A 25,628-nucleotide genomic window follows, 5' to 3' on the forward strand; every position below is an offset into this window, starting at 1 on the left:
AAACCCTTTTTTACATCTTTTCTACAATAATAGTGGATGGTATCTTTGTAAATTAGTTTTTTTATGCAATGCATGCTATTTTTTTTATACATCAAACCAAACAATGCATAAAAATAATCTATGTATAACTAATGCAAGCATAACTAATACATGCATTGCAAATGCAAGCATTACTAATACACTCTATTCGGCATTATTCATATGCACTCTACCAAACGACCCCTTAAAGCATATCATAACTTAGTGCAATAGTTGCACTTATGTATCCTAGTATTACAACTCATGAGATTATTCTTTTATTAATGTACATGTAAGATATAATTTCCCTTTTATGTGGAGATATTTGAGTAAAATTAAATATTGGTATGAATTTATTATTTCTAATCAATATTGTTAAGAAATTGTTGGTTGTACAAATACATGAATATTATTTGATCTAAATAACATCTAATAGCATGTAAGTTATCTATTTTAATATAAGAGTGTTGTCATATTATCATTTTCTACAAGACAACCAATTTATTAATACTTATCCAAGTCTTGCTAAGATACTAACAACTTCTAAAGCAAGTGACTTAACATATATGAGATGTATGATTTTTCTTTTGAAGAGAAGACTCTAATAATATTGAAGATAATGCTACTTGTATCACTCCATCGAAAGAAAAACAAATGTACTAAAACAGACAAAAGATAACATTTTGTCAAAAATAAATAAATTTCAGACATGAGTGTAGACAATAAAATTTGCGTCAACAATGTAATAATCAAGAACAGAAAAATATCGAAACAAACGTTTTATTGATTTAAAGTGTGAGTGTTACAATCTCTATGATTCCTCTGAATTTGCCTTTTCAGATATAATTTGAGGGCTCTTAAGCTTGATCTTGAGTTTATCTTGAACTTAAACTTGATCTTGATCTTGAACTTGAACTTTATCTTTATCTTGAACTTGAACTTTATCTTTATCTTGATCTTAATCTTGAACTTGATCTTGATCTTGATCTTGATCTTGAACTAGAATTTTATCTTGATCTTGACTTCTAGTTGAATTCAAGGGTTTCGAGCTTGATCTTGAATTCGGTGGTCTTGATCTTGATCGTTCTTAAAACTTGAACGCTTAAATTCTTGAATTCTTGAACTTGTAGCTTGTAGAGAAATCTGCGGCCTTTGATCCACGAGCTTTCTCTAGCTTTTCGTTAGAATTATTGGTTATATTTTCTGAATTACGAGGACCCCTATTTATAGTTTTAAAATAGAGTAGGTGTGATTAGAAGAGGACTCCCTTCGGCCAATCGATTTGAGTGACATGGCATATGGGCTTTATGGAGCGGGATTTAATTAAATTCATATTTATTGAATTTAATTAATTAACTCAATTATATTAATCCATAATATTTATTTGGACTAATATATTCACGAATTTAATATAATTCGAATCATTTTATAAATTTATATTTAAAAAATTTTAAATGATTACAAATGTCCCTACTTCAAGTCTTGTCGAAGTGCACACTTGTTATGATTGAAGACAAGGTTTGAAATATCTAGTAAGTTTTATATATGACATACCTCTTTCAACATTGCAGCTCAAAACTGCCGATTCCATTCCATCGAGTGAAATTTTTTGTTCTTTGGTCACAAATAAATATAGTGAACAAAATGAAATATTCCCCCTATTATAAATTTGGTCAGCTGCATGTGATTTATTACTTTGTGGGACTTACACATGAATTAATACTATACCTTTTTCTAATCTATTCAAAATTGAACTTCCTAACCCTATCCAATTATGGAAGTTGGCTGCCAATAACCAATTATTCCCGTGTATTTTCGAAGTCCACATCCAACCCAAATTCAAATAGCTTTAAATTGAATCCTAGGATAATAGAAATCATTGTCAGTTTAGGAGAAGGACTCCTCGCTACAACACCTATAAATAGATGCTTCCTCCTTATTCTTTCAACATCAACATCAACAACTTTGGAGACCATTCTTGCAGATTCTCTTCGTGTTCGATGTGCAAGCATCAAGTTACGTGTTTTCTTTTTTGTCTTTATTTTTGTGTGCTATTTTTTTTTTAGATCACAGGGAGCAATATTTATGTTTTATGGAGGCTACACAATTGAGAGTTTAATTACAACACATGAATTTCATCTTGAGGTGTAAAGTGATGGATATGCATCTACACCCTAAGAAAGGTAATTTTATGATATTCTTAAGGTGAAAAGAGAAAGGATATGCATCCCCGCCCTAAGAAAGGTAATCTAGAGGTATTCTTAAAGAGAAAAGAGGTGGATACGCATTTCCGCCCTACGAAAAGTGACTTTATGGTATTATTTAGGCGAAAAGAGGATGAATACGCATCCCCGCCCTAAAAAAGGTAACTTTATGGTATCCTTAAGGTGAAAAGAGGATGGATAGCATCCCCACCTTAAGGAAAGGTAACTTCATGGTATTCTTAAGGCGTAAAGAGGATAGATACGCATCCCCGCCCTAAGAAAGGTAATTTTATGGTATTCTTAAGGGAAAAAAAGGATGGATACGCATCCCCACCCTAAGAAGGGTAACTTTATGGTATTCTTAAGGCGAAAAGAGGATGGATATGCATCCCCACCCTAAGAAAGGTAACTTTATGGTATTCTTAAGGCGAAAAGAGGATGGATACGCATCCCCGCCCTAAGAAAAGTAACTTTATGGTATTTTTAATGTGAAAAGAGGATGGATACGCATCCCCTCCTTAAGAAAGGTAACTTTATGGTATCCTTAAAGTGAAAGGAGGATGGATACGCATCCCCACCTTAAGAAAAGGTAACTTTATGGTATTCTCAAGGAAAAAAGAGGATGGATATGCATCCCCACCCTAAGAAAAGTAATTTTATGGTATTCTTAAGGTGAAAAGATGATGGATACGCATCCCCACCTTAAGGAAGGTAATCCAGGGGTAACCTTGTGGCATAAAGAGAATGGATACGTATCCCCACTTTAAGAATGACAAAGAGTTTTCCTGATGATGACCCTTTTTTTCTTTTCTATTATATGCCCAAGTTTTGTCACTAACGGCCTCTTCTTATTCCTTGTAGTTTGAAGAAATGACGATTTTCAGGCTATATAGCTCTCCCTCTACCAAACTTAGGCATCTTGTAGTTGAGATGGGAGAAGGGGGAGAGCAAACCTGATTTTTAACTCATACTCCACTAGTCGATCGATATGCAAGTCAGTGGCCTTTTTTGAAAAATCCATTCTATATGGTGAATTGGACTTCGGTGCACACCCATACTACTAATAATTTACTCAATGTGTGGTCTCTTCAAGCGCCAGATCATCATCATGCTAATATTGCAACTTCTCTTCCAAGTTTAGGTCGTTGCATAATTCAAGGCGAGATTCGATGGGGGAACACAATGACAATTGAGGGAGAGTATTATCACATTCCAGGGTATTGGGAGTGGACCAAGGATATACTTGGTAGTAGCCAAGAGGTATTGGGTACGGCCCAAATTTATGATGTCATTTATGTATCTCTATTCACTTATGACCGTAATTCAGACATTTTACAAGCATTTTGTGAAGCTTTGTGTCCAAAAACTAATACACTTCTTACATCTGTCAGAGAATTATCTATTTATTTATGGGATTTACATACTCTTGGAGGCTTACCGATTTGGGATTCTCTTAATGAAGAAATAGTGTATGAGGCCAAGGAACTTGTGGGTTCTGTTGAAAAGAGGACAAAATACATTCCACGGACTTGTGAATATTTGTTTGCGGCATTTCATTATCTTCGGGGGGCTAATCAAAAAGTATCTTTTAGCAGGTGGATAAGTTTTTGGTGTAAGGAACCTCAGAGGTATGAAGTTGCTCCACCGAGGGAGGAAAAGAAGTTTGCTCGCCCTAAATCAACCCATAATCCTAGTGGGGACTTACTAGATATAACAAGATGGTCACATGTCGAAGAAAGGATGTTTTCTGGACTTGGAGTGAAAGTTGATAAAAAAGATGAAACATATCTAGCAGCTTTCTTATCTTGTTGGTTGTGTGCTTTCGTCCTTCCTAATAAAGAAGGTGAGTTTGTTCGTCCACGAACTTTCAAGATGGCAAACATATGGCGAGTGGGAAGAAGATCAGTTTTGCGGTCCCGGTATTATCCAGCATCTACAATGGTTTAAATAAGATCCTGACTTTATCACAACTTAATCAAATTAAAGTCTGCTTCCCTATCCACTATGTTTATGGTTGGCTTGCTCATTATTTTTAAAACTCATTATGCATTTTCCAATGGACCATTTGTCCCCACTATGGTAGTATATTCTGGAGAGGGTGGTGCAAGGTATTTTGACAGCAACAATGCGATAAAATGTATTCATGGTGGGGAGAATGTGGCTTGGACATCTACTATGTTGGACAAGGCATACCCTTACTTTCATGTGGATAATAACCATGCACCAGAGTTGGAATCGACCTATTTTATGAGTATTCACTTTAACTATCTCCCTCTTCGATGTAGAGATTCATTCATTATTGAGCCATATAGCCCACATCGCTTCGGTCATCAATTTGGATTCTACCAAAACGTCCATGGTATCATGAAGAATGATATTCATAGTGCCTCTTTGGACAAAGGTCTTACGTTTTTGCGAATTTGAACTATGAGTCGATCTGGATCACGAGCAACTTTTCCTTCAATCACACCTAATGCGGGAAATTCCTTTAGATCTGACTATTAATCTTGGTGGAAGAAAACTCACCAGAAATTCTTTGATGAACATTTGCAGGCTTTAGTGGATGTTGCTAGGCCGATTCCCATCGTACATTTAGAAGGTTCTGGGGAAGTGTGTAAGAACAAAGTCCTTAATACTAGTATGCCTTCTCCTTTGGGTGTTAAGGTACCCCAAAAACGTAAAATAGAGTCTCAATTGCCTTCGGTAGCACCAAAAAGGAAAACACCCACTCAAGCCTCTTATGTTTCCAAGAGGTTGCTTAAAGGTAAGAGTGAAAGTAGTAGCAAGAAAGTCTTTTTTAGGAGATAAAGGGTATTAGACGACATTATCCCACCCGTGGTTGAATCGCGTGACAATGCGAGCAGCACTTCAAGAACTATAACAGTCCCTCTCAATAAGGTATGGTTAAGACCTTTACACTATCGACTATATCTTAGCATTTTTTTTACTTAACTATTTATCCCTCTTTTTTTTTTATGTAGGAGAACAATACTGCGACACCACAATGAGAAAAGTCATAAGATAGTGGTGAGTCTATATCTTGTTCACATTTGATGAAACTACCTTTTGTGACTCAAGTGGAAAAGGGACCACCTTATGTCTCTTGCGATGAGGTTAAAGATGACTTGGGGTATGAAGCATGCAAGCATCCACCACCTGCTATGTCCATATGTAATGGGAAGAAAGTCATCCTAGATGCTCAGAAAGATTTTATTTCAGCTCTTTGGAATGTTATTAAGGGCAAACTTTCAAGAAGTGACGTAGATTATGCTTCTTCTCTTAGACATGAAATTCAAGTAATTATCAAAGAGATGGATTACAAGGACGTTGATGTTTCACCTTTGAAAAAGTTATTGAACTCTTTCTTTGATTTTTCCGCTTCATATGATCAAGCATGATCAACCCTTCATGATATGGATGTGGAAAGCCCCAGAAAAGAGTTGTCTGTAGTAGTGGGAGAACGTCTCACAAATGCTATGTTTGAGGAGCAAGATAAAGTTGAGGAGGTATCCACCCTTCGTCGGTCGCTGGATAATATGTAGAAGGAGATAAGAGCATTGTGCAAAAGGGTGTAAGTTTTGAAATTCCTTTTAACATTTGTCGAGGATGAAGTTGAAGGAGCCAAGCTAGCAACCTTATTTTCAACCCATGAATTTGATGCATATTTTGATGCGGACTTGACGAATGATCTAGGACAAAAGAAAGAGCATCTAGAGGCTATGTGTCAAGAACTGATCAATTACAAACTGTGCTTGGATTAGATTTTATTTATTTATTTGTCTATTTCTTTTAGAGTTTGATTGATATGCTAGATGATTTTTTTAATGAGAATAATGTTTCCTTTTGTTTCATCTTATATCCAACAGTATACACATCTTTAATTGCATTCTTCAATTTGCTCTTTATTCTTTGATTGCAAGTTTGAATAATACAAGCTTCATCCACATTCATGCCAATAAGAATAAAAATAATAGAAGTTCCTCATTTCTTTAAGTTTCTACATTCAAATATGGCTTGCAAATGTTGCAGATTTAATGCTTCAATTTGAAAGACTTTTGAGGGCTTCAAACTTACTGGCTGGATTGATTTAAGAATCTAACTTGCAGGTTTGGAGATTTTGAAGATTTCAACTTGCATATTCGAAGGATTTGAAGACTTCAACTTGTATACTTGGAAGATTTGAAGACTTCAACTTGCATACTTGAAGGATTTGAAAACTTTAACTTGCAAACTTGAATAATTTGAAGACTTCAATTTGTATACTTGGCTGAATTTAAAGAAACTTCAAGCATGATGTTGAAGAAATTCATATTTTATACGGGTTTTCCCCCCTCTATTGACCCATCAATACTTCGTACAAGTCTAAAGTTTGATGAGACAAAAGATAAAATAAAATACGTATTGCTTTGACTTTAATGTGATAGATCAAGTGGAAACATGTGATTTTTTGGCACTCATGCAACTGAACTTAGAATATGATTCTAAGCGCCTACGTACCTCAGTGAAGAGGATCAAGTCACAACGTAGTTCTGGGGGAGTGAGTGATTTTTTTTGTTTTATTTGTTGTTGTGCCGTACACAGTTTATACTCTTGCGGGCTAGGAGTGACATGCAGTTTATGCTCGTACCTTAAAGAGCATCATCTTACCTCAAGGGTAGTACCCCTTCAGGAATTTGGCATTAATAGGATCGATCCTTACGCCATCAGCATTGTAAGTACCGTTTGAATATGCCTCTTGTACAACATATGGTCCATCCCACTTTGAGGAAAATTTGCCCGAAGATTTATGTCAAGTAATGATGGGTCTTCTTACTGCGAGGACTTAGTCTCTGACTTGAAAGCATCTCAAGCAAACCTTCTTGTTAAAAGCACGGTATAGACGAGCTTGATAACATTCAAGATTTTGTTAAGCTTCTATTCTCTTTTCATCAAGTGCTTTTAACTCTGCAAGACGTAGTCGAGCATTTCCTCTTCACTAAGCCCTTCTTGAATAGCAAGTCTCAAGGAAGGCATTTGACGCTCAAGTGGCAAGACTGCTTCAACACCAAAAGCAAGTGAATATGGTGTCGCTTGAGTTGGTGTGCGGTATGTTCTCCTATATACCCACAAAGCTTCTTCTATTCATTCTTGCCAATCTCGTTAGGACTTGGAGACAAATTTCTTGAGCAGGTTGCATAGAGTCTTATTGAATGCTTCAGCAAGACCATTGGTGGCAACATGATACATAGAATATTTACGCGGCTTGAAGCCAAAGAGATCACAAATCTTGTTCATTAACTTGTTATCAAATGGCTTGTCATTGTTAGTTATTATGTAGCGAGGGATGCCAAAGTGATAGATAGGATAAAATTTGCAACATTCTCTTTCTTCACTCTTTAAGAGTGACAGCTTCAGCCCATTTTGAGAAGTAATCTATTGCAGCCAAGATGTACAAGTGTTCACCAGAAGATTTTGGTAGTGATTGGGTGTAATACTTTGGGCGGCTAATGAATGAAATTTACATGAAATTGGCAAGCAGTGTACCTTTGAGCATAGTTGTCACAACCCGAGCCTACACCCCGGACGTGACACGGTGTACAAGACTTCGAAGAGCCCCATACAAGCCTCATAGCATTCATAACATAAGACAATATAATATGGTGCGGAAATTTAAAACGTTTTCCTTTACAATCGAAGTCTTTTATAAACATGAGCGGCAGTCTATACTTTGTCACAAACCATCTAGAACCGTAAGACTAAAACTTTGGGACGCAATCCATACAAAAGCTCTAAACATAATAATGAAATGTAAAGGACATGATGGTCAAGCCCTTGGATACTATGAGGACTCACCATAACTTCTCTTCTTGATCTACTATGAACCTATCCATGAGGATGGAAGCCGATATCACCAAACCCTAAACTTTGTAGAAAAATGTAGAAGAAATATGGGTTAGCACAAAAATGCACTAAGTATGATAGTCATGCAAAAATCATGCTAAAAAGGACATTTTAGTTGAAAACCATGCATTTGACAAGTTTGAGAATCATCATGTACTTTTAGTATAAAAACATAAGTCACAAGTATATTCATCATGTAAATCATATAACATAATAAAACCATCACTTAGGCAACCCTAAGTTATACTTGTGCAATGTATGAATGGCATCCCATAATACCATTCATACTAAGTACCCCTTTGAGGCCACCATAATCATGTTCACCATTCTTTGGTCCCATCTTTAGATAATACTCATAGACAAGAAACATTCACATTTAATAAGTCATATCAAGGAAAGTAACTCATATCAATAATTCAAGTTAAGCATTCATTATTACATTTAGCCTTTAAGTCAACATTTTCATTAGCATCATTATAGCACATTCATTTCATTAGACGTTATGACATTCGAGAAACACACCATAGCCACTCTCAAAGCCTACTTGTGCAATGCATGGATGGCATCCCATACTACCACCCACACTTCATAGAACCTCTTGAGTAACCATAGCACATAACTCACATGATGGGAATAAGCCCTAACCGACATAGACCATGTGAAAAAACCATGGAATCTGGTGTCTATCCCACACCATAAGGGGTTGGTCTACTTGCCTAAGGTAGAACTAGTAATTTGGCTTAGGTGGATCCACTAGTTATAACCTATGTGGGCACATAGTTATGGGATAACAAAGGTGTTAATAGAAACCCGGCCTAACATGGGGAGAGCTTCCACCTTACAATATCCACTATATGCTAAGCATTAAATTCCCATAGAGTAGCTCATTCTCTTTTAACATTATTACACATGAGAGGGATGATATTGGCCTACCGACCCAAGGTACATTATTACACACATGAAAGGGTGCCATTAGCCTACCGATTCAAGGTACATTATTTAAACACATGAAAGGGTGCCATAAGCCTACCGATTCAAGGTACATTATTAAGATAGCTCATTGAATCCTCATGAAAGGGCTACCATTAGGTCTACCGATTCAAGATTCATCATTATAGTAGTTCATAGACTCATCATGAAAGGGCTACCATTGGTCTACCGATTCAATACATAGCTATAATACTTTATTAATCATTTATGAAAGGGATGCCATTGGCCTACCGATTCAAGGTTCATTAAGTCAAGATACTTTTAGTTACATAAGAAGAGGATGCCCTAAGCCAACCAATTCAAGGTACATTATACATTGAGGAAACCTTCACAACATGTAATCATCATTCACAAATGTATAATTGAGAATAGCCTTTCAATAACAACACAAATGCATTATAGTCATGATCACATTACTTTCAATATATTCACAAAGCATGTACATAAGCATCATGATTATACAAAGTCTCACAATTTACCCTTAAAGGACCATGAATCATAACACCAACACACCTAGAATTTCTACAATTAGGCATGGATAATAACATGATTCAAATAATTAAACTACTACAAGAACAATTCCATAACATTCATCTTACTACAATTCACCCACATCACAAAGTCATAAATTAGGGTTATGGGGAATTCATGGATTCATGGGAGATTTTATCATAAAACCATCATAAAACAATAATTAAATCTTAATATATGATAATTAAACCATTGAAAACATTTTTAGGAAGAATCCATGACTTGGAGTGAAAACCCTAGGTTTTGGAGAATTTGCTTATTGAAATTGAAAGTTTGAAGTCTCCATAGAAGAAAGCTTTCCATGAATCAAGACTACCATACCTTAGATGAAGAAATCCAACTAAAATCGTGTGAGAAAGCCCCCTTCTTCAAGCCCTAACTTGATCTTCCTCTTCTTCTTCAATGGAGTTTTTAGAGAGAAGATTTTTGGAAAGGGTTAAGTTGGTTATGATTTTGGGTTTGGGAGTTATGAGGTAATGAGTTAGTTAATAGCTTAAAAAGTCTTATATAAGTCTAAATAATCAATATAAAACGACTTCACACTCAACTAAATAACTAAGAAATTTCCTAAACTACCCTTGACTTAGCCGAGATTGGACAGCAATACAGGTGGTGACCGAAGCGGAGTCAACTCATATTAAAACAAGATGAGAGAATTCAATGTTAATCACCATCTCCTTGGCACACGTGACGGATCATACTTTCTTACCTTAGACCACTATCGAGGCTATGAGTTTTCATAGGGCAGATGATCCTTACCCGTGAAGGAAGGGCTCATAAAATTCAAAACTTGAGAAGTAAGGGAATATCGATTGCCTTTGTTGAACAGAGAGCGAACGGACGGCAAGTGACTTTGATCTCATGCTGGCCTTTACTTCGGCACCTACACCCATGACCCACGGACTGTAGGTGGGTCTACGCCCTGTCCTATAGAACCATGGGTAGGTGGACTAGAACTTATTTTTGAGGGCCTGACCAACGACCCCTACCTACGGGGCATGGGTCCACCTACTGGTCGTAGGTCCCATCCGTAGGTGGCTCTCTTTTGGGCAGTTTTGGCAGATTTGGGGGTCTTGGGGGTTAGGCTTTAAGGTCCTCCTCAAGGACCCTTGGTTAATCCTTGCGGGGTTGTACCTTGACATTTAACCCCTCAACATAAGTTCGGGAAACCATTTTACACTCCTAACCCCACATCAAACTCAAAAACTCTAACGTAAAGCTCTAGTTTCACCTACTAGTTTTTCTGAGTCGTAATAATAATATAAGAAATCCTTCACCATGGTTGGCCAATAATACCCCATCCTCTTTATGTGAAAGTGGAGTTTCGGTCCAGATTGATGAGATCCACATACTCCTGAGTGTGCTTCTTGTAGAGATTGAATTGTTTCTTCCTTTCCCAAACATCGTAATAGTACACCCTCAAACAATATTTTATATAATGTGTCCTTGTAGTAAAGGAAGTGAGGTACACGACGACAAATGTCAGTCCTTCTCCTTGAATTTTCTGGAAGTATCCCATAACACATGTAGTCAATAATGGGTTGTCTCCAATCTTCCTTCGCAACTACAGGAACGGCGACGAGATGATCAAGCTCATTTTCTATATATTCTTCCTCATTTGGCAATGGTACTATCCATTTTTTGACAAATAGTCACTTGCATCTGATCAGGAAGGGTTAGAGTTGAAGCTAGAGAAGCCAATGCATCAACTTTCTTATTTTTCGTTTTACGCACATGTTGAAGGGTTACATCTCCAAGCCATCCTATCAAGTTTTGAGCATAATCATGATAAGGGCGCAATTCGGGCTTCTTCACTTCATAACTTCCCAAGAGTTGATTGATCACCAACTGAGAGTCACCAAAGACTTGTAAGTGTAATTGATTCATGTCGACCGCCATTTCAAGTCCAAGTATCAACGCCTGGTATTCAGCAACATTATTGGAGCAACATTGCTTCAAAGTAAAAGAGAATGGTAGAATATCTTCTTGTGAAGTGATGAACACCACGCCAGCGCTAGCTCCACCACGATGTGCAACCCAATTAAAGTACATTTTCCAAGGAGGTTGAATTTCAATTGACATCGCATCTTCATCAGGAAGCTCATCAGTTAACTCCCAATCATCCAGTATCGGATGGTCTGCCAAGAAATCCGCTAATGCTTGTCCTTTCACAACTTTTTGAGGGATGTACACGATCTCAAACTGTTGGAATTGGAGGTACCACTTTGCTAGTCGGTCACTAAGGTCAGGTTTCAACATAACAAACTTGATGGGATTTTCTCTAGAAATTAGACGAACAACATGAGCTTGAAAATAATGCTTCATATTTTGAATTGAGAAGAATAGCGCCAAGCACAATTTTTCAATTGGCGAATAGTTCAGCTCATTTGGTGTCATCATTCTCAAGTAATAATGAGAGTTTTATTTTCCTTCACTATTCTCTTGAGCTAACAGGACTCCTACAGACCTTTCTTGTACCGCAATGTAGAGTATCAATGGCTTTGCAGGTATAGGGGCTGTCAAAATTGGAGGTTTCGCTAGATATAATTTGATATTTTTAAAGGCATCACTACATGTTTGGTCCCAATTAAAAGGAGCACATTTCTTCATGAGATGACCGAATGGTTGGCATCTTCCCGCTAGATTTGAGATGAACCTCCTCAAATAGGCTAGCTTTCCTTGGAGACTTTTTAACTCATGAATATTTTGAGGCTCGGGCATCTTCGATATTGCATCAACTTTGGCTTGATCAATTTCAATTCCTCGTGTCTTACAATGAAGCCAAGGAACTTTCCAGAAGTAACTCCGAATGCACATTTCAAAGGATTCATTCTTAGTTGATATCTTCGGAGAAACTCAAATACCATTCTTAAGTCTTTCAAATGATCACCCCTCTTTCTTGACTTTACCACTTAATCATCAACATAGAATTCAACATTCTTATAGAGCAATTCATCAAATATATTTTGCATAGCCCTTTGGTATGTGGCACCAGCATTCTTTAAACCAAATGGCATTAATTTGTAGCAATAAATACCATTAGGTGTGCGAAATGAGGTTAGTTATTCATCTATTGGTGTCATGCGACTTTGATTATTTTCGGAGAAACCATCTATGAAAGACATTGCCTCATAACCAGTGGTGGCATCGATCATCAACTCTGGAATGGGAAGAGGGAACTCATCTTTAAGGCATGCATTAATGAGATCCCTGAAGTCAACACAAACTCGTATTTGGCCATTCTTCTTCCTCAGAGGAACAATACTTGAAATACATGTAGGATATTTGACTTCACGAATAAAGCCTGTCTCGATGAGTTTATTAACCTCATTTTCTATCAATGGAACCAAGTCTGGCCTAAAACGTCTTTAAGCTTGCTTAACAGGACAAGAACCAATTTTGACCGCCAACTGATGCACTGCTACTTTAGGATTCAAGCCAGAAATTTATTTATAACTCCATGCGAAGACATCCCTATATTCTTTGAGTATATTCATATAAGCGATTTCTTCATCAACTCTTAGAAAGGCACTCAAGTAAGTTGGCATTGGGTCTTCATCAGTGCCAAGGTTCACTTTCTTTATGGGATCTATTGTGGTCTTCACTCCAGCATCTTCCTCTTCTAGAGGATCATTTTCATTGACAGATATATGACAACACCAGACAATATCTTCCAATTCTTTATCAATCTTCGTTTGAGGCAAGGCATCGTGCTCATTCTGGGTTGTAACATAATATGAGGAGCCTACACTTTCTTCATCTTTCTCACGCTCTTTGGTGTAAACCACAGTGTGAGTCTTTGCCTTTAGTTCCTCTTTACAAGAAACCACAAGTTCCACTCGTCGCCTCATTCTAGAAGGAATCAAACTTTTGAAATCCTTTTGGTTCATAGATGGAGCCAGTGTTGTCACTTTTAGATAACTTCTTTGATGATTGTTGTTGTTCTTCTTCAATGGACCTAATCTCTCGGATACAGAAGTTCTTGCAGTTGCAAGTCAATCAAAGACGGAAGTCTTTTTATTATGAGCAGTGACATCATCTTCAACAGTTATATGATTATTGCTTGCTCTTCTTATGGAAATGCGAATTGGCGGCAGTTGGCTATAGCCTATGCCTTCACATGCTTGCCTAGTTGTGTCTTCCGATGGGAGTTTCCTTAACATTGATGGCTCATTAGGGTTGTATCCAGTCTTCACAAATAACTTGTAAGCATTGGGATCAAAACCTTAATTGGTAAAAGATAGATTACGTATAAAGATAAAATATTAAAATATTTATGGTAATCCTTATTAGTTTCATGCACATACTAAATTTCAAGTATGAATATTTAAGAGAAAAATTATACTTAAATGGTGTCCATCATTTATGTTCATAACCTCAAGAGGAAAGACTATTGGTGACATTTTTTGTATTGATATATTTTTTTAAAATTTGTTGGTTATATTTATTTACAAAATTGAGTGAAGTAAATAATAATACTACTAAAGAAATGTCACTTTCTCCCCATATTTAAACTTTGAATGTATTTTGAAATGTTTCAATAATATCTGGTCATTTTGATCTCAAAATACAAGTAAATCTATGACAATATGTATTAATCATTTTAAAGCACCCTATTTTCTGTAAATTATAATTACTTACTAAAAATCTTTAATTTAGTAATATTAATTTTATTTTGCAACATCGTATACTATATATACGATACGCACGTGCAACAAATGTGTCGTGAAACTAATATATATATATATACCAACATGGGTTGTGATACACTGGTGGGAGTGTTTCACCCTTAATAAGAGGTCTCGAGTTCGAGCCCTGGGTATGGAGAAAATCATGTTGGGAGCGCCACCCCCGAATGGGCTCTACAATGCGCGATCCGGATTTAGTCGGAGCTCCAATGTGGGCTCCGAACACCGGGCGAGAAACCAAAAAATATATATATTAGAAAAATACATTCAAACAACTAAATATTATTTGCAAAGTTATACCCAAACACAACTCTATTTTCAACTCTATTTTCAAACAATTTTTTTCGGCAAAAAAAAGAATTTAAAAGGGGAAAGCACTACCAAAAAAAAAAAAAAGAAGGGGGAAAGCACTTGAAGACAAAGAATGAAACAAACTCAGCTGAGCTCGAGAAAATGATCAAAATGATCCTTAATGTATGGGGGTTACTTTATTTTGGTCCTTAATATAATTTTACATGATCAATATAGTCCTTAATGTATTATAAAAAGTGCTCAATTTGATTCTTTACCCTAAAAGTAACAAATTCATCAAAAAGTTCTGTTAAGTTTAACACTAGTACTTCACTAAAAATATAAATCCAAAAACTTTTTCCTTCCCCTTCAATTTCTATGTTTTCCATCAAAATCTCTGGTTCAAAGAGCTTGTGCTGCTTCTTCTTTTTCCCCTTCCGCCATCATAAGGAACTTTCCTTTTCTCTATGAATAGAAATTGTCAAAAAGAAAATATTTTTCTCTTCTAAGTTTATCCTCTAAGTTCTAATTTTCAAAGCTTTTCCAATTCAAAAGTGATAAATGAACTTTAATAAAAGCAATATTTGAAGTCTTTTATTATCATTGTTAAGAAAAATTGATAATATTTAAAGTTAAATACAAAAGCTCTAATCAAATCCCCTATTTGAAAGTGATGAAATTGATCCACGATCAATATTTGTGATTCCAAAATTCATAAAAAAAATTGAGTGAAGCTGAAAGTATATTGGAAGTATTTGAAAATGGACCGAAGATATACCCAAATTGTGAAATCTAAAAACCAAATGTTACCTTAATTTGGGGTTGATTCTTTGCCACAAATCACTTTTTTGATAAATATTTTTGGGAATGTCAAAGACAAGTAGAAATGTTTTTTCACTGCTATATATAATGAAATTTGAAAGAGATGAAGAAGGAGAAAATTGGGCAAGCTTTTCGGCTATGGCTTAGAAGGGGAACGAGAAAGTTTTTGAATTTATTTTTTAGTGGGACCCAAGGTTAAACTTAACAGAAAATTTTGATGAATTATTGCTTTTAGGGCAAAAGATCAAATTGAGTATTTTTTATAATACATTAAGGACTATATGAATCATGTAAAATATATTAAGGAACGAAATAAAACAACCCCATACATTAAGGAACATTTTGATCATTTTCTCGCTGAGCTCCAACTAAACTAAACAAAAAAAATAAACTACCATAACCTCCTGTCTTCCCACTTGAGCCATGTGAGTCTCCCATGGCTTCTCCATCTGCTTGTACACATTCCATTAGCTCCCCACTTCACTTCTCCCCATAATCCTCTCTCTCTCCGTGTTGTATATTCTTCTCCCCCGTTCGATCCGGACAATGCCCGACACAAATGGAGCTCCTAATTCCAATCCCAAACCAAACCCTAACAAACAGGAGAGACCTCCGTTGCTCAAGAAATCCAAAATCATTGCCGACAACACACTCGCCGGCCAACTTTTCCCCGCTGTTCGCCGTGTCTCTTCTACTTCGCCATCCTCCTCTGAATCTCATACCACTTCCGCGACTAATGATGCAAATTTTGGATTTGGCGATCGTGACTACGTTTACCCCTCTTTTCTTGGACCGCATACTACTAGGAATAGAGTCAACGTCAAGTCAACTTCGAAATCCCAGAGGAATAAGCACGACTTACCAGCTCGTAGCGAGTCTATGCCTTCCAATTTGAGTTGTGAAGCTAAGGTGGAGTCAAAGATGAAGCCCAAGCCCAAGCTGAAAGCTGAGAAAGATTTGAATGCTTTGTCAATTCAAGTCTCAAGTTCAGCTTCTTCGGCTTTGTCAGGGTCCAGTTCAGCTAACTTCTCCAATGCTCGAAGACCTTCTGCTCATAGATATTCGTGGATTCTTCTTTTGGTTGGTGTCTTTATGATTTTCCCATTCTAATTCCCGTTTCCATCTCTCTTCGATTTAAAAACCAAAAAGACATGCAGAAAATGTGAATTTTGCAATTGATTGCTTTTGGGTAAAATTTTAAAGGAGTTAATAAAATGTTACACAGTGGTACAGTACTCTCTCCGTCCCATTTCATACCCCTGTGTTTGACTGGATACAGATTTTGAAATGTTAATTTTGAGTTCTATATGTTATGTTAGCGATGCCAGAAAAACAATTAAAGTAATTGTTGACAGGTTGGTTTGGTAAAGATTGCCTCGAGGTTTAAAATTTGAATAGTTTAAAGTATTTGAATTTTTTAAAGTATGAAATTTTATAGAAATGAATGATGTCAAACATTTTGAGACGTCCCAAAGAGGAAAGAATGTTATATAAATTGGACAGTGAGAGTACATAGTAGGATAGTACTATGTTTTACTTTTTTGGTGAATGGGAATTTGTTGCCCATCCAATCTCTTTTTTTTTTTTTTTTTTTTTGGATAATGAATGCCCATCCAATCTCTGTTTTTTATAAACCTTTCTGATCTCAATGCATTGGTTTTTGGTTCTTCTTGATATGTTGATCAATTATTTCCTTTTATTGCAGCTTAAGTTTCTTTGTACATTATCTGTATCTCACACATTATATTTGCGGAATGAAGTCTCTAAACTTCAGGTATGCTCTCTATCTCTATGACCACTGTTCAAATCGGGAATTCTTTTCACTCTAGTCTTTGTTTACATATAGTTTTCAGTTGCTGCTTATTAAAAGAAAACCCGAATAATATGTTGCCCAAAAAGAATAAAAATAAGAAGAACCACTGCTTATTGGAAGAAACAGGCATAGTAACCACTCAACTTGTACTCAAATTTTGATCTCTGTTGTAATTAAATAGTTGGTTCTCAATACATCAGTTGAAGGTGAGGATTGATTTATTTGCAGGAGGAGAATATTAGTCTTCGTAGAGCTTGTAGCCATGTTGATCTTGCCAGCGCTGGTATCATGGAGCTTGAAGAAGTTAATTCATTAGTGTATTTTGGTAATGCTGACAGCAGAACAGTTGCTCTGTACATGGTGGTGTTCATCCTCGTTATTCCTTTTGCATTGTACAAATATCTTGACTATCTTCCGAGAATAATTGATCTCTTGAAGAGGAAATATACCATAAAGGAGGAGGTTCCACTGATGAAAAGGATTGCATATGTGGTGGATGTGTGTTTCTCAGTTTACCCTTATGCAAAGCTTCTTGCACTTCTTTTTTCCACTCTCTTTCTAATTGGATATGGTGGATTGGCACTTTATGCTGTTGGTGATGGCAGCTTTATTGAAGCTATTTGGCTTTCTTGGAGCTTTGTAGCGGACTCTGGAAACCATGCTGATATGGTTGGTGCAGGGCCAAGGATAGTTTCAGTTCTGATAAGCTCTGGAGGCATGCTCATATTTGCTATGATGCTGGGGCTTGTTTCAGATGCTATTTCAGAAAAAGTGGATTCTTTAAGGAAAGGAAAGAGTGAGGTGATCGAAAGTAATCACATTCTTGTCCTTGGATGGAGTGATAAATTGGTAAGTCTATAGCATATTGCTTAAAATGATACGACTTTTTGATGTATTATCTGAATTTTGCTCTATATTTGGGCAGAAAAAGTAGATTTGGATGGACATACATTAGATATGGGGTGTGTGTAATCTATAATCCATTCTATCAATATGATCCATAAGAAAGTTTAATCCAGATCCATCTACAGTCCATTTGATCCAAACAGTAATGAATCGTTGGATCTAAATATATACAGCCACACATTGACCTACATGGCTGTGCAACAAGGTTGTACTGTTGGACTTAAATCTTCCCTCTTGACTTGTCAATAATATAATATAAGTTGTTAGTCATAGATGATAGTTTGATTCCAGGAATATATTTTATTTCTAGTTAGCGCATTTTCAGCTGCTAACTGAACTTTCTATTTTTCTGTCTGCTTGATTCTTTTCCTACATGACAAGTAGAATGAAATACTTGAGTAATGGTGCTTTTGGCAAGGTAAATAGGCTTGATATAGGTTTGACTTATAAAACTATTGTACTTTATATTAAAAAGGCTTGATATAGTTTTGGTTCTTTATTAATAATGAGTAAAGAGATGAAGAGAGAAAAAAAAATAGCAAAATTACTCTATATCGGAAAGAACAATTTTTAATTTCCATTACCTTCTCAATAATCCAGTAGAGTGAAAATCTGCAAAGTGTTTTCAATAGGCATTGCAAGTAAGATAGTACCATTGGTTCTTGAGAGATCTTATTGGAGAAAAACAAAGACATACTTCTAGAATAGCTTTCAGGTCATACTGTTTGTTTCTGTTAGATGCAAACATCACTTGGCAGCCTTCGCTCGATGGAAGGAATTATCTGGTTTGATCACGGCTTTTGAGATTGATTATGACACGTAGGCGTAAAAGTATTTCTTATTACAGGGGTCACTTTTGAAGCAGTTAGCAATAGCAAACAAGAGCATTGGTGGTGGTGTTGTCGTTGTTCTTGCGGAAAGAGACAAGGAGGAGATGGAGATGGACATAGCAAAGTTAGAATTTGATTTCATGGGAACTTCAGTTATCTGCAGAAGTGGCAGTCCGCTGATACTTGCTGATCTGAAAAAGGTGTGAGAGTGTATCTTTCTTCTTTCCCTTGTTGACCTTGATTCTCCCTCTTATCCTTTAATCAGTTTTTCCTTTTCTTCATTATCCTAATATTCTAATTGACTCTGTGAAGTAAAAGTAACTATTATCTTCGTGTTCAACTTGTATCTTATACTCTTCTTGAATTCTCTTAACCCTGCCTTATTCTTTCTTTATTATAGTTGTTTCTTTTTGTTTTTGTTCTTCTATGACGCATGCAGGTATCAGTCTCGAAAGCACGTGCAATCATTGTCTTAGCATCTGATGAGAATGCTGATCAGGTGCTTTTTTCACAAATGAATCTTCAAGCTCTAAACAACCAGATAATTGGACTAATTATTCCATTGTTTTTATTAGAGTGATGCACGTGCTCTAAGGGTTGTACTTAGCCTAACTGGAGTAAGAGAGGGGTTGAGAGGTCATGTTGTTGTGGAGATGAGTGATCTCGACAACGAACCATTAGTGAAGCTTGTTGGTGGTGAACTTATTGAAACAGTTGTTGCGCATGATGTGATTGGGAGGTTGATGATACAATGTGCTTTGCAACCTGGCCTTGCTCAGGTCAGTTATACATAGTTCTGTTGCATTATTTTTTCATTTGTGTTTCTCTTCCTTGCTTTGGCAGATTTTTACCACTTATGTTGTTGTCTAGACAGGCTGTGGTCCATCTGGTTCCTCTTATATCTATTGGCTATAATCATTAGTTTTAAATTCAATGAGTGCGACATCAAGAGTCTGTATACTTGTGCCTTACATTTCCTGAAAACTTTGCAAGTTTGGACCAAAAAAATTCTCTTCCTTTTGAGTTCCTTGTTGATGATTTAACAACAAACAATTCCTTTCAAACTACTTCGGGTCTCTTGTAATCCTCAATACCCATTTTGCTCCTTTTAATACCTGTTCAATCCAATACAACTTCAGTCTTATGAAAATTCATAAGTTAACTTGTTTATTGCTGGCCTTCTACCTACTGTAAGTCCGTAACCGTCTTCCTTTATTTGGTATTTGGATCAGCATCCAGCCATGTATGCTCATAGTGGCGAAGTTGAGGTCCTTGTTAATCTTCACCTATATTTACCCAAAAAATGTGTGGACGGAATTTCAAGATTGATTTTGATGTAAACATTTTGATTCCATTACATGTGGTCATAGTCTCATAGATAAACAATTCTGTTGCTATTTAATACTGCTCTGCAGTTGATACTCCTGAAACTGATGCACAATCTGTTTGGGACTGAAGATCCAGTATAAGGTTAAGACTCATCTTTCCTTGAGTGATTTATTTAGGCACATGCTTTTTTGAGAAAGAATTTAGGCACATGCTTTCCCAAGCTGTATTGAATGATAATCTGATCTTAGTTGATATACAAGATTCAGATGGAATAAAATGGAAGGCGATTATAACCATTTACCTAATTGTATTGGAAACCATAATGATACCCACATGATGGATGAGTGAACTCATTGTAGATACAATAATATAGAGGTACCTACTGATTGAATGCCAAAATAGTATAGCTTTCTCAATTTTTGCTTGATCCTGTTTTTGGTAGCTGTTAGTTTCTGCGTAAGAGTAATATGTATTTTCTTGTTAATACCCTGTCTCGTCCAATATGACAGATTTGGGAAGACATTTTGGGGTTTGAAAATGCAGAATTTTATATCAAACGGTGGCCTCAACTGGATGGTGTACCCTTTGAAGATGTACTGGTATCATTTCCGGAGGCTATTCCTTGCGGTGTTAAGGTTGCTGCTTATGGCGGCAAGATTATCATAAATCCTGATGATAGATATGTTCTAAAAGAGGGTGATGAAGTCCTTGTCATAGCTGAGGATGATGATACCTATGTGCCAGGTCTCTTACCAGAGGTGAATTCTCTTCCCTGTATTGGTTTTATTTTTGCTAGTATTGTTTTTTTTTTTGGTTTAGGTATTTTTACTAGTGTTGGTTATTGTAGCATTTAGCATCAAATTAGGGTGCTTTCCAGTATTCTAATTCCTCTTTTGAACTTAAGGCATTTATCTTGTGTGAGAAAGAGACGACAGTAAAACATTAGTTCTATTCTCCATCAATGGCAGGCAATATAGTTGATAGTTCTTTTAAATAATTAAACAAAGACAGAAATTGAGTCTGAGTCGTGTATCACCATTACTTGTAATTTGTATATCTGAATTTTGTGAATCTACTGGTTGCTCCCTTCCATAGGTCAATATTTCTGATCCTTGTCTGGTGATATTTCAACAAATGCATGGTGGACATTGGCTCAGTTTCTGTATTTGCTTATATAGTGGCTTGCTTATTGCAGGTAAATAAAGGCCTATTCCCTAGGATAACTGATCCTCCAAAATATCCAGAACGAATCTTATTCTGTGGCTGGAGACGTGATATTGATGATATGATTATGGTACTGTACATCTTTATCACCTATTTCTCCTTTCAATCTCTGTGTGTGTGTGTCTGTGTCTGAATATGTGACTAACACAGAAACCACCCCAGTTCCTGAGACCACGAACTAGTGTTATTTAAGCATGCTTAAGCCCTAAAGCGAAGCTCAAAACGTGTTGAGCGCTTCGCCTTGCTTAAGATGTGCTTCACAGCTTCGGTGTCGTCCTCCTCTTGATAATTTCACTAGCTCTATGGACTTCCCTGTTAACGACCCTATGTTCCTAGATCCCATTCTTAGCCTTGAAGCTCCTATAACCCACTTACCACCCCTGCTCCCTGTTCCCTACCCCCTGCACCTGCCTGAGACCACGCCCGAGAACCACTGTTATTTAAGTGTGCTTAAGCCCTGAAGCGAGTCTCAAAACATGTTGAGCGCTTCACCTTGCTTAATATGTGCTTCAGTGTTGTCCTCTTGTTGATAATCTTCAGTAGCTCTATGAACTTCCCCGTTAATGACCTTATGTTCCTAGATCCCACTCTTAGCCTTGCAGCTTCCATAACCCACTTACCACCCCTGCTCCTCGGTCCTGCCAGAGACCACGCCCCGAGAACCAGTGTTATTTAAGCGTGCTTAAGCCCTAAAACGAGGCTCAAAATGTGTAGAGCACAGGCCTTGCTTAATATGTGCTTCCATGTCGTCATCAAGGTTCTAAGGCATACTTTTCCTTGCCAATGAGTCTCTCCTGAAGAGGCGACACTAAACAATATATTTGTTCATATATTTGTCTTTCATGCTTATAATTACTTGTCTCTTCTTTTCTTTTTTTGTCTTGTTTGTTCCAGTTATAATGTGATCTTTAAAAATCCTTGCATTGATTTTGTGTTCGAAGCTTTTTAAGAATCAAATACAGTGTAAATCCTAAAATGTTGAATATTTGCTTCTGTTACTGCTAAATTACTAGAATAATTAGTAGTTTAGTTGCAGGAGGAGTCTTTGTTTAAATTTGAATTCTGTTAGATTAGTCTAGTTGATATAATTTAGGTTTTTGAATTTTGTTCTGCAGATTCTGTTTTCCAGTTGACTATATAAAAGTCTTCTATGCTTAACAAAATTATTGAGAAACATTTTCAATCTTTCTTTCAACCTTTTTTTGCTGTACCATCATTTCAGAAACCAACAAAAACAGTGAGAATATATACTATTCATGTGTTTCAGAGGCTTCTTCACGTTTTGTTAGGTACTGGAGGCATTATTGGCTCCAGGGTCTGAATTGTGGATGTTTAATGAGGTGCCCGAGAATGATAGAGAAAAAAAGTTGACTGATGGGGGTCTTGATATATCAGGACTAGAGAACATAAAACTTGTCCATCATGTGGGAAATGCAGTGATTAGACGTCATTTAGAGGGTCTTCCTCTGGAGACATTTGATTCGGTAAGTTCAAGTTGTTCTCATACTTTGAGATCTTTAATATTCTCCTAAAAGAAAACTGAAAATAAATGAAGTCATTTCTCAATAAGGTTGGGAGAAAAACATGGTCATGTTTGTTTGCACGGAAGATGCTTATTTACTTTAATGTTCCCTCGGGCAAAACTAATGATTTCTGGATTTGTTGTAGCATAGCGCTAGGTAGCTGGTGAATCCTTTTGGTAATTTTTTCACACTTCTGAATTCAGGAAAAATGTTTATCTTTGTCTTGCTACTAAGGATCTGAATGCAGTGGGCTAGTTGCTCTTGATTTTCCTTGGTGTAGAATAAGCAAAGACGAGAATCATTATGATTTAAAAGTTAAAACTGTATACCAGAGGATAGTATTTTGGCATGTCAATTCATATTTTTGTTGATGCACTGTTTACTAACTCTAAGAGAATAGATTTTGATTCTTGCAGATGAATCCGTTGAAGACTCCATTGTTCATTCTGATTCACGGTCTCTTGCCACCCTCCTTCTCATCCGAGATATCCAGGTCATTGTTGCCAACTTTCGATTGAGGCATATAAACTTAGTTTTTCACTGGAGTACTTGTTTCTGAGAAGCATTTCTTGTTTGAAGAAGTCTGCAGCTTTTCATTTTTGCCCTCAATTTCTTTTCACTTCATTTTGCCTTTTCCTCCCTTCCAGTACTAATGATCTCACTTCCTCTCCCTCTGGCCTGCCCTTTCTGATTTCCCAAGTCACAATGGTAAAATGGATGTCATTAATCCTCCAATAGTGATTGAAATTGCTGAATTGTTATTTAATGCAGTCGAAGCGTCTTCCTAATAAAGATTCTAGGTCGGTTCCTCTACGGCATTCAGTGTTTTCTCAGAGCTCCTGGATTCGTGAAATGCAGCAGGCATCAGACAGATCAATAATAATAAGTGAGATATTGGACTCTAGGACAAGAAATCTTGTGTCAGTGTCTAGAATAAGTGATTATGTGCTGTCAAATGAACTGGTGAGCATGGCACTTGCAATGGTAGCAGAAGACAAACAGATTAATCGTGTGCTAGAAGAATTGTTTGCGGAAGAGGTATTGTTTTTTCCTTATTTACTTATAGACTGAGTGCATAGAGTGATATGCTTGGACGACTGTAGATGAGTTTAATGTGAGAGCATGCATTTATATGAATGAAATACAGGGAAATGAATTATGCATCAAGCCAGCCGAGTTTTATCTGTATGACCAGGAAGAAGTGTGCTTCTACGATATCATGAGAAGGGGTCGTCAAAGACGGGAGATAGTGATTGGATACCGCATTGCAGCTGCAGAACGTGCTGTGATTAACCCAGCAGGCAAGTCAAAGCAAAGAAAGTGGTCCCTTGATGATGTTTTTGTGGTTATTTCCTCAGGTGACTGAAAACCTTCTTTATATTAATCATCACAAATCCTCTCCAGACAAGCAGCATTCACTACAAAAGAGGCAAATGAGGTAAACTTCAACCAGCAGATTAGGTAGAAAATAATAGCAAGAGCTGGTCCGCATAGTTAATTTCCTCTATTTTTTTTGTCTTATACATTTTGCCATACAAATCGGGGAAATGAAGAATGAAAATTTCCCATCATTAGGGAATTAGTTTTTTGGCATCCTCTCTTGAAGCACTTGAGTTATCAAATAGTGCTTTAATTCAAAGACTTCTTATAAATTACATGCACATTATCAAATAATGCATTCATGTTCCTTAAAATAATGAAGGTAAATCTTATTTAGCAAACAAAGAAGCGATAATTACATTACAATGCCGTTCATAAAGCTATATATAATCTAGCCAAGATTTTAATGCTTATCTAAATGGTCCAATTTCATGTCTTCCTCTAATAAAATTTCACCAATGCTAACAATAGATTCTTATTATTTTTTCTTACACAAATCCACATCAAAGACTTTATTTTTGCTATCTTTCTACTATGAAAAACCGAATAGACTAAGCTAAGTTATTTTCAATGGTATGGAATTTCTATTCCAAAAATCATCTTAGTAATTCACATTCGATCTACATCTCAATCGACTTAATCATCTTAGTAATTCACATTCGATCTACATCTCAATCGACTTAATCATCTTAGTAATTCACATTCGATCTTCATCTCAATCGACTTATCGAACTATGCATGCAAATATGTTGGCCCAAATCAACATTTTAACATCAAACCCTCATCTCATTTTTGGAATGCCATGCACGCAAATAAACTATGTTACCACATCAAAATCAACATTCTAAACTCAACAAAATTGTCGAAACAATCAACTGAGGTCGTTTTGATAAAATGTTGGCCCAAATCAACTCTCACAAAAATAACGAAAACAAGTATTTCGCAAACACCACAAAATCATCCCGATCACCTTAGGATCCAAATCAAAGGTCATTCTAGACCAAACTCAACATTTCAAAGCTAACAACGCTAACAGAAATCTCATCCGAGCCCATTTACCAAAAATATTGATTGAAGTCAGCCCTCATCTAAAATTTTCAACATCTTGCCTAACTGCTTAAACTCACACTAAAGGCTCGGAGCCCAAATAAACAATGCTACTAAACCAAAATGGACATTCCGAAGCTGATAGAACTGAC

At 36.4% G+C, this 25,628-nt stretch overlaps 1 protein-coding gene across 2 annotated transcripts; it reads left to right on the forward strand.

Annotated features, from left to right (window-relative positions):
* Window positions 1-15,811: 15,811 nt before the first annotated feature.
* On the forward strand, window positions 15,812-24,723 carry LOC125828791 (ion channel DMI1-like). Of its 2 annotated transcripts, none has more exons than XR_007443061.1 (12): window positions 15,812-16,504; window positions 17,130-17,198; window positions 17,466-18,086; window positions 18,991-19,173; window positions 19,413-19,472; window positions 19,549-19,752; window positions 20,812-21,060; window positions 21,498-21,596; window positions 22,816-23,010; window positions 23,466-23,542; window positions 23,821-24,087; window positions 24,197-24,460. XR_007443061.1 is itself a non-coding variant. In XM_049508113.1 (12 exons), exons 1-12 carry the CDS (start codon window positions 15,971-15,973, stop codon window positions 24,413-24,415), a joined length of 2,793 nt encoding a protein of 930 aa, XP_049364070.1. In that variant the 5' UTR covers window positions 15,814-15,970; the 3' UTR covers window positions 24,416-24,723. The 2 variants fall into 2 exon arrangements, 1 of the variants encoding a protein (XP_049364070.1); XM_049508113.1 differs by having other exon boundaries at window positions 15,814-16,504; window positions 23,450-23,542; window positions 24,197-24,723.
* The last annotated feature ends 905 nt before the right edge of the window (window positions 24,724-25,628 follow it).

The sequence above is a fragment of the Solanum verrucosum genome, unplaced genomic scaffold (genome assembly GCF_900185275.1).
Source record: "Solanum verrucosum unplaced genomic scaffold, falcon-dt-bn FXZP01000198.1, whole genome shotgun sequence".
NCBI classification, from domain to species: domain Eukaryota; kingdom Viridiplantae; phylum Streptophyta; class Magnoliopsida; order Solanales; family Solanaceae; genus Solanum; species Solanum verrucosum.